The 15,989-nt window shown below is 44.8% G+C and overlaps 1 protein-coding gene across 2 annotated transcripts in view; it reads left to right on the forward strand.

Annotated features, from left to right (window-relative positions):
* Positions 1 to 1,954: 1,954 nt before the first annotated feature.
* The window catches only part of DDX10 (DEAD-box helicase 10), a 270,692-nt gene continuing 256,657 nt past the window's right edge, over positions 1,955 to 15,989 (forward strand). For both annotated transcript variants that reach the window (XM_042959588.1, XM_042959589.1), the window contains exons 1-3: positions 1,955 to 2,223; positions 12,908 to 12,968; positions 13,958 to 14,088. In XM_042959588.1, coding sequence (XP_042815522.1) covers positions 2,038 to 2,223; positions 12,908 to 12,968; positions 13,958 to 14,088 — 378 coding nt within the window. In that variant the 5' untranslated portion in view covers positions 1,955 to 2,037. The remainder of the gene's footprint in view (positions 2,224 to 12,907; positions 12,969 to 13,957; positions 14,089 to 15,989) is intronic.

Raw genomic sequence — 15,989 nt, forward strand, 5'->3', positions numbered from 1 at the left:
TAGAAATGACAAGTGTGTAGAAGAAGTTATTAACTGGTGGGTTCACTGAAGACACAGGGGGAGCTTAGCAACCCACCATTGCTTTGGCAGCTGCCTAAATGCCGTTACATCCCTGTCTTTCTCTTAGGCCAGTTTTCCTAGAGATCTAGAGATGACCGTTCAGTTTTTTTTGCCTGAGGTGTATATGTAGTCGGTTGCTTTAGCTTTAGAAGAGTGACTGTGAGAGCTGAGACCCTCATTTGTTGTGTATAGACACTTAAAAGAAATTAAGAACAATTTTTAAAACTGTGATAAGATACAGGGGTGGCTGGGTGGCTCAGTCAGTTAAGCGACTGACTTCAGCTCAGGTAGTGACCTCATCCTTTGTGAGTTTGAGCCCCTTATCGGGTTCTCTGCTGTCAGTGAGAAGAACGCTTGGGATCCTCTGTCACACCACCCTCTCTGCCCCTCCTCTGCTTATTCTGTCCATAAATAAATAAATAAATAAATAAATAAATAAAAATTGTGGTAAGATAAAAATAAAATTTGCCTCTTAAACCATTTCTGGGTGTATCACCGTTCTGTGGCATTAAGTACATTTGCATCATTGTGCTACCAGTCAGTCTCCCAGAGATGTTTTCATCTTACTAAACAGAAACTCTATACCCATTAAACAGGAACTCCCCATTTTCTCCTCACCCTGGCCTCTGGCACCTCTGATTTTGACTACCCTAAGTATCTCAGATAAATGGATTCATACGGGATTTTTTCTTTTGTGACTGTCTGATTTCACTTACCATAATGTCCTCCAACTTCATCCACATGGGAACATTGTCAGAATTCCCTTTGTTTTGAGGGCTCAGTATTATCTACTATTCCTGGATGGACACATGGGTGGTTTCCACCTTTTGGATATTAGGAATAATGTTGTTATGAATGTGGGTATGCAAACATCTCTTTCAGATGCTGCTTTCAATTCTTTCTTGCATATCCAGAAATAGAAGTATTGGATCATATGGTCATTCTATTTTGAATTTTTTGTGGATGTGTATGTATTTTTAAATAGCCTCCCTTTATAAAGCTTTACCCTCCACCATATCTAGTGACCTTGGGATTCTCCAGTTCACAGCCCCACTTCCCCAACCACTTTCTGTCTGGGGAGTGGGCATGTGTTGGGGGGTAGTCATCAGGCTACGCGGGTTTAAAAAATAATTTGAAGGTGCGAACACTCCGCATGTCAGCTTTGAACCTACTGTTGTCCACGCTACAGCTGTGCCCCCACCACCATCCAGTGTATACCTATGCGCACTCTAGGTAAATGTGTCAAAAAACTAATTCACTGAAGGCCAATTCACTTAAAATGATTTATTGCAAATAACTTTGTTTTTAATTCTTTTAGTTTTCATTTTGCCTTCATAGCAAATTCAGTTCGACTATGCTTCAGCTCGCTGCTGCAGCAGCAACTGAGTCTGAAGGGCCGGAAAAAAGGGAAAACCTAGAGGGACAGTAGAATATAGAATAATCATTTTTTTATTCCTAGGTTTGTACTCTGCAGAGGAATATTTGATTTTTGGGCAAATCTTTCAGCTCCCTGGGCCGAAATATGCAAAAAGGGGGATCACAACTGTAACTCAGATTGAGCACGTGTGCCCGTGTGTGCGTGCCTACGCGCACGCTCGCTCACGCTTTGCCAAGGTAAACCCAGGGCAAGCGTGTATTAACAGCCAAAAAGTGTTAAGCGTGTGACGTCACCATAGTAACAGCAACCGTGCGCATGCGTCCATTTAAAGGGCCGGCGTGCTCCTGGCGCCGCTAGCCCCGCCTTCTTCCTCAGACCGCTCCGCCCTGCGGAATCCAAGTCACCAATCACCGCCCACTTTTTCCTTGCAGTCCAAGGCGCGTGCCCCGGTTTCAAAAGCTCGGGGGCGGGCTCTGGGTTTCGCGCACGCGCAGTCTCCCTCTCCCCCACGCTGGTTCCGCGTCTCCTCAGAACCGTGCCTCCGCCTGGCCTGAGGTGTCTCGTGTCTGGGGGCGGTCTGGGCTGTCGCCGCCGCCGCGATGGGCAAAACTGCCGACTGTCGGGGCCCGGAAGGCCGGCCCGACCCGGTGCGGAGCTTCAACCGTTGGAAGAAGAAACACAGCCACAAGCAGAGCCAAAAGAAGCAGTTGAGGAAGCAGCTGAAGAAGCCCGAGTGGCAGGTGGAGCGCGAGAGTATCAGCCGCCTCATGCAGAACTACGAGAAGGTGGGGCGGGGGCGCGGGGTGGGCGGGCCGCGGGGCTGGGGGGTACCTCGGCGGCCGGCCACCTATCCCGGGGGGCACGCCGTCGGTCCACGGGGCTGCAGAAGGGAGGCGGCGAGAGGGGCCCGGAGGAGGCCCCACGGGGGGTCACCTGGGTGCCGCAGACCCGGCCGGTGGACCGTCCGGGCCGCTCTTCTGCGCGTCACGCCGTTCCTGATGAAGTGATGGGAATGCACTTCGGAGTAAGGAGAGGAGTAGTGAAACAGTTACTCTAATACTCACAGTAATACCCACCACGGTGGTGGGAATCATGACACCTAGATTTGGAGCCGCTAACCCATCCATAATAATACCAATTACTTACCTGGAACTGAGGTACGGGTCGTACTCCTGTCGTACAGATGAGAACAGTGAGGCTCTGAGGAGATAAGGAGTCTGTTTGTTTTTTTTTTTTTTTTTAATTTAAAACAATTTTTTATTAAAACAATTTTTTAATGTCTTTTTTTGAGAGAGAGAAAGAGAGACACAGAGTGTGAGAGGGGGAGGGGCAGAGAGAGCCGGAGACCCAGAATCCGAAGCAGGCCCGGGGCTCTGAGCTGTCAGCACAGAGCCCGATGCGGGGCTCGAACCCACGGACTGTGAACCCGGAGATCATGACCTGAGCCCAAGTCAGAGGCTCAAGCGACTGAGCCCCCCAGGTACCTGGGTAAGGAACCTGTTTTAAGCTCCCATATTAGTTGGTGGTGTGCGATTGGGACCTAGACCCATGTCTTTCCAGTTCTAGGGCTTTTCCTTTTTAAAAAAAAAAAAAAAAATTTTTTAACGTTTATTTATTTATTATTATTTAAAAAAAAATTTTTTTTTTAACATTTATTTATTTTTGAGACAGAGAGAGACAGAGCATGAACAGGGGAGGGTCAGAGAGAGGGAGACACAGAATCTGAAACAGGCTCCAGGCTCTGAGCGGTCAGCACAGAGCCCGACGCGGGGCTCGAACTCACGGGCCTCGAGATCATGACCTGAGCCGAAGTAAGAGGCTCAAGCGACTGAGCCCCCCAGGTACCTGGGTAAGGAACCTGTTTTAAGCTCCCATGTTAGTTGGTGGTGTGTGATTGGGACCTAGACCCATGTCTTTCCAGTTCCAGAGCTTTTCCTTTTTTTTAAAAAAAAAAAATTTTTTTTTAACGTTTATTTATTTTTGAGACAGAGAGAGACAGAACATGAACAGGGGAGGGGAAGAGAGGGAGACACAGAATCTGAAACAGGCTCCAGGCCCTAAGCTGTCAGCCCAGAGCCCGACGCGGGGCTCGAACTCACGGGCCGCGAGATCATGACCTGAGCCGAAGTCGGACGCTTAACCGACCGAGCCACCCAGGCGCCCCAGAGCTTTTCCTTTTAACCGTCATGCCAGGTCTGCATCCTGCATCATCGGTCTTCGTTCATCTCGTTTTCTCTCCTTAGGTTCGTGACCCCATCCAAGAATTGACTTAGGGAAAGTTGGATTCCGGGTCTGTTTCTGGCACCTGCCACCCCACATTGTTGTTGATGTCCCCAGATGAGTATCCCTGTAGTTCCCATTTTGACCTCTTGTCCTCACTGTGCCCCCGCCCCCCCCTCCCCCCCCCCCCCCCCCCCCCCCCCCCCCCCCCCCGGCACTGTCAGTACCCCTTCTTCTCTTCCCCACCCCTAAATCCCTTATGTTGGCCTTCACCCGCCTCACTCACCCTCTCAGTGATTTCCCCCTTCTAGTGAGGTATAATCAGGGGTTTAATATGTGGGACCTTTCTGGAATCATGGTCATCAAGTGTCATGCTGGTATAGCTTTCCTTTAAGCGACCCTTAGGTCAACGGTAAGATTAGATAGATAAACTTTATCTTTGTCTGGGTTAAGGTAAATGGTGATTGGATCCTGGCTTTTGACGACCAGACGAGTGACTTTGGGCAGGTTACTTATTCTGTCAGCTTCCCCTTTCTTGTCTTTAGAAGGCATAGTAATATCTATAAGTTGTTGCGAGGAGTAAGAATGCGTGTGAAGTGTTCTGCCCGATGCCCGATACACATAAATGTATTCGCTGTTAAATTATTACTACTATTGCTGATGCACAGCACTTCAAGAAACCACTGTAAACTACCGTTAGATGGCATTTTAGAGTCTTGATCTAACTAGAATTGCTTAGGGGCTATATAGTCTCAGCCCTTCTTTATCCTCTTCCCTGCTGTGTAATCCCAAGGGTTATTCCTGGGGACTGGTGACTCCTTCTTGTATTCCATCCACAGTTCTTCTGAGTTCATATTCTTTTTTTCTGACCGTGCTGGATGTTTTTACCTGAGTGTCGTAGGATCCCTTAAAAACACAAGTCCAAAACTGAGCTCATTATCTTTTATCCTGTGTATTTGTTCCCTATTTGCCACTCTAAGAAATTATTTTCTCATAGTTCTGGAAGCCATAAGTCTGAAATCTAGTTCACTGGCCTGAAATCAAGGTATCAGCAGGGCCATACTCCCTCTGGAGGCTCTCAGGGAAAATCCCACTTCTTCTTCTTCTTTTTTTTTTTTTTTTAATGTTCATTTATTTCTGAGATAGTTGGAGACAGTGTGAGTGGGGGAGGGGCAGAGAGAGAGAGGGAGACACAGAATCTGAAACAGGCTCCAGGCTCTGAGCTGTCAGCACAGAGCACAATGTGGGGCTCGAACTCATGAACTGCAAGATCATGGCGTGAGCCGAAGTTGGACGCCCAAACAACTGGGCCACCCAGACGGCCCAGAAAATCCCACCTCTTGCTTCTAGTTTCTGGTGGCTGTTTGTATTCCTTGGCTTGTGGTTGCGTTCAGTCTGTGCTTTGGATAGCTTCCCTTCTGTCCTGTGTCAAATCTACTTCTAACCATTTTATTTTTATTTATTTATTTAAAGTTTATTTATTTATTTTGAGAGAGAAAGGGAGTGATTGGGGGAGGGGCAGAGAGAGAGGGAGAGAAAATATCCCAGGCAGGCTTCACACACTGTCCCTGTGGAGCCCAACACCTTGTTCAGTCTTATGAACCATGAGATCATGACCTGAGTCGAAATCAAGAGTCAAATGCTTAACCCACTGAGCCACCCAGGTGTCCCTTATTTATTATTTTTATTTTATTTTATTATTCTTTAAAAAATATTTATTTTGAGAGAGCGAGAGAGCAAACATGAGCATGGGAGGGACAGAGAGAGAGGAGAGAGAGAGAATCCCAAGCAGGCTCCGCACCATCAGTGCAGAGCCGGACATGGGGCTCAGTCTCATGAGCCATGAGGTCATGACCTGAGCCGAAACCAAGAGTCAGATGCTTAACCAACTAAGCTACCCAGGTGTCCCTGTTTTCATTTCATTTTATTTTATTTTATTTTATTTTATTTTATTTATTTATTTATTTTGAACGTTTTTTATTTATTTTTGGGACAGAGAGAGACAGAGCATGAACGGGGGAGGGGCAGAGAGAGAGGGAGACACAGAATCGGAAACAGGCTCCAGGCTCCGAGCCATCAGCCCAGAGCCTGACGTGGGGCTCGAACTCACGGACCGCGAGATCGTGACCTGGCTGAAGTCGGACGCTTAACCGACTGCGCCACCCAGGCGCCCCCCTGTTTTCATTTTATTTGAGAGAGAGAGAGAGCAAGCATGAGCTTGCATGTGAGCAGGGAAGAGGGACAGAGGGAGGCAGAATCTTGAGCAGCCTCCACACTGAGCACAGAACCCAACTCAGGGCTCGATCCCATGACCCTGGCTCATGGCTGAGCCAAGATCAAGGGTCAGATGCTCAACCGACTGAGCCATCCAGGCGCCTTGTACTTCTGCATTTTTTAAATAAGGATACTTCTGATTGTGTTTAGGGCCCACTCAGATAACTGAAGATAATTTCCCATCTCAAGGTCTTTAATAACGATGTGCAAAATCACTTTTGCCATCTAAGGTAATATTCACAGTTCTGGAGGTTAGCATATGGATATACTTGGGGGCTGTTGTTTAGCCCCCCACATCCTAGCCCCACCGTGTAAGCAGACTGTCAAGCTAGAGACCTAGGAGTAATCCTAGACACTTCCCTCTCACCACTTGTACTGACATCCAGTCAGTCACACTGATAATTTCCTCTGCCTTTTAAATTTTTTAAACTGTTACTCTGTCCCACCTGCTATGTCTTAGTTCAGGCCCCATCATCTCTTGTCTGGGTTACTACAGTAGTTATTGCTTATAATAGGGATTAGGAAGCTTTTTCTGTAAAGGACAGGATAGTAAATGATTTCAACTCTGCATGTCAGAAGGGTGGAACCACTCAACCCTGCCATTGTAACATAGAAGCTGCCATGGAAATAGTTAAACAGATGGGTATCCTGCAAAACTTCAGTGAGGAAAACTGGCTCTTAGGCCTTATTCCCTTCTACTCTGTCCTCCGTATTGCTGACAGAATGATTCTTTCCAAGATGAAAATCCAGTCATCCTATTATTGATAAAAACCCTTCCTTGACTCACAATTACTTTCAGGAAAATGGTCAGATACTTTATTAAAACATTTTTTTTTTTTTTCTTTTTTTTTTTTCAACGTTTTTTATTTATTTTTGGGACAGAGAGAGACAGAGCATGAACGGGGGAGGGGCAGAGAGAGAGGGAGACACAGAATCGGAAACAGGCTCCAGGCTCCGAGCCATCAGCCCAGAGCCTGACGCGGGGCTCGAACTCACAGACCGCGAGATCGTGACCTGGCTGAAGTCGGACGCTTAACCGACTGCGCCACCCAGGCGCCCCTAAAACATTTTTTTTAATGTTTATTTTTTTTTTGAGAGAGACAGAGCATGAGTGGGGGAGGGGCAAAGAGAGAGGGAGACACAGAATCTGAAGCAGGCTCCAGGCTCCTAGCTTTGTCAGCACAGAGCCTGATGCGGGGCTTGAACCCACGAACTGCGAGATCATGACCTGAGCCGAAGTCGGACGCTTAACCGACTGAGCCACCCTGGTGCCCCAATGGTCAAATACTTTAATGTGTCAACATGTTCTTCTCTAGTGGAAGCATAAGTTATTTGTGGTCAGGCAGACCTGGCTTAAATCTCACTCAGTTTGGGTATTGACTAGCCAGTTTCTTAATATTCCTGAGTCTCAGTTTCTTTCATTCAGCAGAGATCACTAAATGTTACAAGGCTCAAATGATGTAGCCTGTGATAGGCATACGTGAAAGAACAATTTGTAGTTTTGTGAATTGGCCTTGGTCCTTGATGCTTCTTGTCCTGGTACTTGATGTTTCCACCGTTTGCAGTGAGCACCCCCATTCTCTCACTCTAGGAATATTTGCCAGGACTTAGGATTGAAACTTCTCTTCCCAACCTCCCCAGGTAGAGTTAGGGTTGCTGTCTGTAACATTTTGTATACACTTTTGTTACAGCATTTATCACCCGGCTGTGATGATTGGTTTCTTTAACTTCTTCGTTAACTCTCCCACTAGACCATGAACTTCAAGGTCAGAAACCATGGATACACTCACCTTTTCGCTTCCCAGACACTGGTAGCACAATGGTTATCCTGGAATAGGCGCTCAGTGTTGACATGTTGTTTGGTGCATGAGGACCTTTTCCAGATTGCTTTATTCTAGTTGGTAACATCAGTCTATTCTTTTTGGTCTTTTGTTTTAATTGTAATTACTAACATTTATGAAGCTTTTTACATGTTATTTTGCCATATCGTCACAGTAGACGACATCATGAGACTATTTATGTTATATGGGTGAGAAGCTTTAAGGAAGAGCAAGATTAAATAATTTCTGTAAGGTTAAGTAGCTGGTAGTGAGAAACTTCTGACTCAGGTTAGTCTAGGACTGATGCCAGACTCCAAATCACTATACTTTACTGCATTGTACTGCATGGATGTTTAAATTCTAATCTTTTCACTAAATTGAAGGAGTAGATTTTTCCTGTAAGTATTGCCATGTTTTATTATTTTTTTTTACTCATAGAAATATTTTCTTAATATTTTGTCAAGAAGGAAATGCACTGTGAATCGAATACCAGGGCTAGCCGTACTAGAATACCAGCAAAGCAGATTGTTACTGTCCAGGTAACTAAGGTTCAGACCCTCACTACAAGCTGCCTCAGATGATAACATTTGTGCATAAAACTTTTCTTACAGTGTGTTTACAATACAGGGGTGCTGCTAGGTAGCCTCTCTGGGAAAATACTGGACAATTTGATTCAGAAACATTTTGTAACAGTTTGACAAGGCACTTGTTGAGGCCTAGGTCGTAAAAGATGGGAAAAAATACATGTTTTTGTCTCTAGGGCAGAGAGTTGGTACCTATGTACAGTGCTGTGGAGTTAGAGTGGTGTAATTATGGGGACAGAAGTTGATTTATTCTGTCCCTGCCATTTCTGGCTAGGTGAATTAGAAGAATATGTTCACTCTGGGCGTGCTCCCCTTCCTCCACGTGGTTGCAGTCTCAGGCCTGGCTTGTGGAGCTGAGTGTGAGCTGGATTGCAGCCCCTATACCTCAGCCTTTGTAAATTTTTTTATTTTTTTATTTTTTTAAGTAGGCTTCATCCCCAGTGTGGAGCCCAACGTGGGGTCTGAACTTATGACCCTAAGATCAAGACTTGAGCTGAGATCAAGAGTCAGACACTTAACCGACTGAGCCACAGGTGCCCCTACATGCCTTTGTGTAGGGCGCGAACCGCCCAGCGGTTTGTGGTGGCCGTGAGTGGAGCAGCTTTGAATGATGTGTTCTCCAGATAGAAAAGATGGGCAAGAACATTGTAGGTCAAGGGAGCAACACAAGGATATACAAAAAGATGTGAAAATAAGTGATGTTCTCTGAGGGGGAGATTCTCCTTGAAGTGTGGTATGTGTTCCCAAGCTGGCTCCGGGAGAAGAGGGGCAGAGGTGGATTGACAATGGTTTTGGAGACTGTAGTAGTTAGAATAATGGCCTCCTAAAGATGTCTGTAGAAGCTGGAAAAAGCAAGGATATGGATTCTTTCCAGTAGTCACCAGAAAGAATGGAGCCCAGCCATATACTCTAATTTTAGCTGTGTGAGATCCATTTTGGACTTCTGACTTTCAGAGTTACAAGTTAATAAATTCACATTGGTTTAAGCCACTGTTAATGGTAATTTGTTTCAGCAACCATAGGAAGTACATACAGAGGCCATGTTTAGAGACTTTATTATTTTTTTTTGTGTTTTATTTAAAAAATTTTTAAAAAAATGTTTATTTTTGAGACAGAGAGAGAGAGCGCTAGCAGGGGATGGGCAGAGAGAGAGAGAGAGAGAGAGACAGAATCTGAAGCAGGCTCCAGGCTCTGAGCCATCAGCACAGAGCCTGATGTCAGGCTCGAACCCATGAACCATGAGATCATGACCTGAGCTGAAGTTGGACGCTTAACCGACTGAGCTACCAAGGTGCCCCCATGTTTAGAGACTTTAACCAAAAATAGTAGGCAGTCTCTGGGGGCAAGTAGAGAGCATACCCAATGGCTGTGGAGGCTGAGACCAGGTCAGAGACTGTTAGTATAGTGTAGGTCTTAGATCTTCTCACAGGCAAATGCCAAAGTGGGATTAAGTGAATTGGAGATTTTTTTTTTTAACATTTATTCATTTTTGAGAGACAGAGCGTGAGTGGGGGAGGGGCAGAGAGAGAGAGGGAGACACAGAATCTGAAGCAGGCTCCAGGCTCTGAGCTGTCAGCACAGAGCCTGATGCGGGGCTTGAACTCCTGGAACATGAGATCATGACCTGAACTGAAGTTGGACGCTTAACTGACTGAGCCACCCAGGTGCCCCAGTGAATTGGAGATTTATTGGGGGGAAGTGTCTGTGCAAGTGAAAGAGAAGGAACAGAAATAGGGAAAGGAGGGAGTTGGAGGAGCCATAGGAAGAGACTCAGGCTGCAGCACAGTCTAAGAAAGCTTCTGTTGATGGGGCGTCCTAGAGCCACCGTTGCCCATTAAGGGAATCTCCTGTCCTGCAGGAAGTCTCTGGTTGTCCTGCTGCTAGGGAAGAATGGTGCTATCACTGGTAGATCTGGAGGACCGACCGCTGCTGGGGAGTCAGGACTGAGTGGCTTATCCCTAAGGCCACCCTGTAGGGGTGTGTGTTGGGGGTTCTGAGGGAGAGTTGGGGATTGAAGCTTGTTGAGAGAGGTTGGAGATCTTTGTTTCAGTTCCCCTGTTGTCACTGCTGCTGAATGACTCCATCTGTGCACCTGGGATTCTTTTAGACTTGCTTTGAGTCAGCTAGAGCTGTATAGGAACCCTGCATTCTAATGTAATTTCCCCCCTATAGTCAATCAGAATTTGGGCTGGCTTGAGGCAGATTGCTTTTCTTGTCGTGACTGCAGTGGGTGGAGCATTCCGGGATGTTCTTACACTTACTTTCTTCTCCGGCTTTGAGGATGTGGAAGCGTTATTTGCTTTTGTGAGAAACATGAGTAGTGAGAAGAGAGTTGCAAGAAGTATAGGAGATAGTTGAGTGGTGTCCCCCCTGCTTTTCCTTCCGTCCCCTCCAGCTTTCCCTGGAAAGCTGATGAGAAGTCTGGGACACGTACTGTCACTGGAAAATTGTTTTCTGATTTCAGAGGAGTGATACAGATTTCAGAGGGAGTGTGAACATTGGAAGACAGGAGTGATTTTTTAAGAAAAGAAACATCTGAAGGGAAGGGGAGAAAATGTTATTTTGTTTGTAGGACCCATAGCTGACTCTGTGACTTCTAATTATTCCTTGGATTGTAACAGAGTTTTCTTTAAAAAAAAATTTTTTTTAACGTTTATTTATTTCTGAGACAGAGAGAGACAGAGCGTGAGTGGGGGAGGGGCAGAGAGAGAGGGAGACACAGAATCTGAAACAGGCTCCAGGCTCTGAGCTATCAGCACAGAGCCCGATGCGGGGCTCGAACTCACGGACCGTGAGATCATGACCTGAGCCGAAGTCGGACGCTTAACTGACCAAGCCACCCAGGCGTCCCTAACAGAGAGTTTTCTAGAACAGACTTGACAACCGTTTTCTGTAAAGGGCCAGCTAGTCAATATTAGGCTTTGTGGGCCACATGACCTGTGTCACAACGGCATAAGCAACACGTAAATGAGTGGTTGTAGCTGTGCTCCAGGTTAACTGTTTGCAAGAACAAGCAGCAGGTGGATTGGGCCATAGTTTGACTCCTGTTCTAGTTCATGAGTCGAGTACAGGTTTCCTTCTGTTTCTTTGACTTTTTTCTAAGAAAATGTTGTAAATGTTTATGGCTGATAAAGTGCTGGAACCGTTTTCATTTTTCCAGACTTTCCATTTAGGAGGGTTGACAGACTAGAGGGAGATGTGCAGCATTTCCTTGGAGTGGCCCGCTGTGCCCGGGCTGTGTCTCTGGTGGAGGATGAACGTGTGTTGCCCGTCTAGCTCCTTCTGTAGGCATTCTGTTCTTTGTGAAAACAGCTTTTTAGCTGATCGTACCACAAGTGCACATGTGGACTTCACCTAATTTTAATGCTGTTTGGGAGATTGACCTTCTAATTGGGAGGTCAGTTGGCCTAATTTTAATGTTGTGTTTGGGAGATTGACCCCTTGATGGGACAAGATGTTCTAATGAACTTTTCTCTCTCTCATGTGAGTGTACTGATTACTCCTCTTTACTGTTCTCTGGAATGATTTGTGGGAATCAAGGCAATGTTTTAATGCTTGTGTTTGCAGCACGTGAGAACAGAGACTAACCATATCTGGGCTGCTTTAAGAATCTTGGAGAAGATGATGTGTAGACTGTAAAATGAAATAAAAGCTGTCATCCCTTTACTGCCTGGAGTATAATTTAAATAAATGAACCTTACAAATGCAACTTTTCCCTTTTGTGAATCATGAATAATTTGGCAGTGTATTCCCAGATCTGAACAGGAGTTCCTGCTTTCAGCATCTGTAATAAAATAATTCTCCTGAGTAACCGAAATGAAATTCAGAAAATTGGGTTTATGCTAATGAAGAACATCAGTAATGAACATTTAGATAATGTAAAGTTAAAGGGCAAAATGTTACTTATTGTGGCTTCAAAGCATGACAGAGACATTTCCTCTGGTTATTGTTAAATAATGCCCCCTCCTTTGCTATACCCCCGAATGAGGAGTTGTCTGGTTGGATTTTGCATGCCATTGACTTATGGTTAAAACTTGAAAAGGTTTGTGATAACAAGATACATTTCTCCAATTAAGTTCAATCATTTCTCCAAAGTGTGTAAGTAGAAATATTCTCATTGTGCTCTGTGGCATAGAGTCCCTTTGCTCCTTATTTCTTAAACTGATATTCCTTGAAGGATGGTCTGAAGGTAAAGTTTCTTCCTAAAATTGATGTGCTGTTGACCTACCATATTCTTAGAGGTGAAGGAGGGTGGTGGTGGTGGTGATGGTTGTGTGTGTGTGTGTGTGTGTGTGTGTGTGTGTGTTGAATGAATGAGGTGTTTTTATTTTTAAACCAATTTAAATTGTTACAAGTTTATATTTTTGATTCATGATAACTTCCTTATGGTGTATTTCCTTCTAGAAGGAACATTGGTTTTTAATTAGTAGTGATGATTGAATTCAATCCTGTAGTACCAAGAATTAGCTGGACAGCACAATGTAGACAAAAAATGGTTTTGTTGTAAGACAAATGAATTATATAGTATGTTATTTTACCTTAGCTGAACAGTCTCCTTGTTCTTTTTTCAGATAAATGTAAATGAAATTACAAGATTTTCAGATTTCCCTTTGTCCAAAAAAACATTAAAAGGTAGGAGGATGGTAATCTTGGGACATGTTGTTGGATTTCTTGATGTTTTTTATAAACAGAAAAATATTTAGAGTATTTAACCTGAAAAAGATCATTTTGGCAAATAATTTTGATATCTTGAAGCTTTAACACCAGGAAACAATATTAATTCATTTGAGTTTTACTGATGTGTCATTCTCATCTCCTTTCTGGACTGGTTAAAGAGCAGTAGTGAAAAAACAAGATGCCATAGCCTGTCAGGAATTAAAATAAAATCCAATTATGTTAGTTAAAATGAACAAGAAAACAAAAGTGATGTCTTTTATATTAGTGTGTCAGGGCCACCAGAACAAAATCCCACAGACTGGGGGGCTTAGAAGAAATTAATATTCTCACAGTTATGGAGGCTGGAAGTCCAAAGATGGAGTTGTTGGCAGGTTTAGTTTCCTTTGAGAGCCATCGTGGAAGGGATTGTTCCAGAACTCTCTCCTTGGCTTGCAGATGACGACTCTCTTGTGCATCTTCATGTGGTTGTTCCTCTGGGCAGTCATACCATTGGTATCTCTTTTGTGTCCAGATTTCCCCTTGTGAGGACACCAGTCACATCAGATCAAGGCTCATTTGAACTTAATCATCACTTCAAAGGCCCTCTTTTTTTTTTTTTTTTTTTTTAGTGTTTATTTTTGAGACAGAGAGACAGCATGAGCAGGGGAGGGGCAGAGAGAGAGGAAGACAGAATCTGAAGCAGGCTCCAGGCTCTGAGCTGTCAGCACAGAGCCTGACATGGGGCTCGAACTCACAAACTGCAAGATCATGACCTGAACAAAGTTGGACGCTTAACCGACTAAGCCATCCAGGCACCCCAAAGGGCCTCTTTCTGAATACGGTCACAGTCAAAGGTACTGGGTGTTAGGCTTCAATGTAGGAATTTTAGGGGGCGCCGTTCAGTCCGTACTACTGTTTTGTAGGAGTTTTCTACAGTTATCACTTTCCTCCCTTCTACACGGCAGGTTTGCAAGAAGCCCAGTACCGTTTGGTAACTGAGATACAGAAGCAGACTATTGGATTGGCTTTGCAAGGGAAAGATGTTCTTGGAGCTGCCAAGACAGGATCTGGCAAGACTTTGGCTTTCCTTGTTCCAGTAAGTAGTTTATTCATACTGGGTCAGGTCCTCTATTACGTGATTTTATTTTACTTATTTTCTTATTTATTAATTTAAACAAATGTTTGTTTTTGAAAGAGAGAGAGACAGAGTGTGAGTAGAGGAGGGGGAGAGAGACAGGGAGATACAGTTTTTTTTTTTTTTTTTTAATTTTTTTTTTAACGTTTTATTTATTTTTGAGAGAGAGAGACAGAGCATGAACGGGGGAGGGGCAGAGAGAGAGAGAGAGAGACACAGAATCGGAAGCAGGCTCCAGGCTCTGAGCCATCAGCCCAGAGCCCGACGCGGGGCTCGAACTCACGGACCGCGAGATCGTGACCTGAGCTGAAGTCGGACGCTTAACCGACTGAGCCACCCAGGCGCCCCAGGGAGACACAGTTTTGAATCAGGCTCCAGGCTCTGAGCTGTCAGCACAGAGCCCAGTGCAGACCTTGAACCCACAGACCGTGAGATCATGACCTGATCATGATCAAAGTTGGATGTTCAACTGACTGAGGCACCTAGGTGCCCCTAAACCTTTTTTTAATGTTTATTTATTTATTTTGAGAGAGAGAGAGAGTGCACACAAGCAGGGGAGGGGCACAGAGTGAGAGAGAGAATCTGCACTGACAGCGCAGAGCCTGATGCAGGGCCTGAACCTGTGAACCTGAGATCGTGATCCAAGCTGAAATCAGGAGTTGGATGCTTAACTGACTGAGCCACCCAGGCACCCTGTTATTTATTTATTCTAAAAAAAATGTTTATTTTGGGAGAGAGCATGTGCGTGAGCAGGGGTAGGGGCAGAGAGAGAGAGGGAGAGAGAGAATCCCAAGCATGCTCCACACGGTCAGCATGGAGCCCGATGTGGGGCTTGAGCCTGTGCGCTGAACCATGAGATCATGACCTGAGCCGAAACCAAGAGCCCAATCCCCAACCAACTGAACCACCTAAGTGCCTCTCTGTTATATGATTGTAAAGCATTCTTTGCCTAGGTACAAATCATTATGGAGAGAGTTGTTTCCTATTGGATTCCCCTGGCTAGAATGCCACTTTTATCAGACAGGGGCCCCCAGCTGTCCTGTTCTCCACCATATTCCCTCCATCCTAACGCGGTGCCTTGCACATGGTGGACGCTCAGTAACTTGAATGAATGAATTACCTTAACCAGCCTTTACATTCCTGAAGGATATGGATGTTCCTGGGTGGCAGGTTTGGATGGTTCTACCCTGTTGTAGGACCACGGAAAGGCCTCGGAGGCTATTTATGCGCTTATGCTTGTAAACCTGCCAGTTTCATTTATATTTGCCACTTGTTTAGGATAAAGCTGAAATATGCTCACTTAGATTGAATGACTCGTTGAAAAATTTTCCAGGACGTTGATATCTGTCCTTTTGAGCAGTAAAACTCGTAGGACTTTACTTCTATCTCAGTTGTGCTGTCGATCTCATAATTTAATTCTTACAAAATAATTGGCTTAGAAAAATCACATTTGAGTTTTTGTCCCAAGTATTGAAAAGTTGTTTTTATTTTTCTCTTAAATTCAATTTTTCCTAACAATGTCTGCCCACAACTAGAAAATTCAGTGACTATATAATTATAGTAACTACACGGATGAAAGTTTATTTTAATGTGGTTTCCGTTTAGAAAATGGTGACAGATATTTTTCCAAAGTGTGTTTGAATAGTTTGAGGGCTGTACATAGCTTTCATCGATTGCTATTCTTCTCTGGGCAGGGCTCTGGCAGCAGCTGAGCTGCCAGGGCCTGATTTTCCCTTCCCTCTATGACTTGAGGGATCTGGTGGCTGGAAGAAAAAGGAAAAAAAAAGCAAAGAATTTCATTTTGCTGATTGGAAAGAACTTGTGACTGGTGTGTCTTCTGCTCAGAATGTGCCTTTGATTTG

This window comes from Panthera tigris, chromosome D1 (assembly GCF_018350195.1).
Source record: "Panthera tigris isolate Pti1 chromosome D1, P.tigris_Pti1_mat1.1, whole genome shotgun sequence".
Lineage (NCBI taxonomy): Eukaryota > Metazoa > Chordata > Mammalia > Carnivora > Felidae > Panthera > Panthera tigris.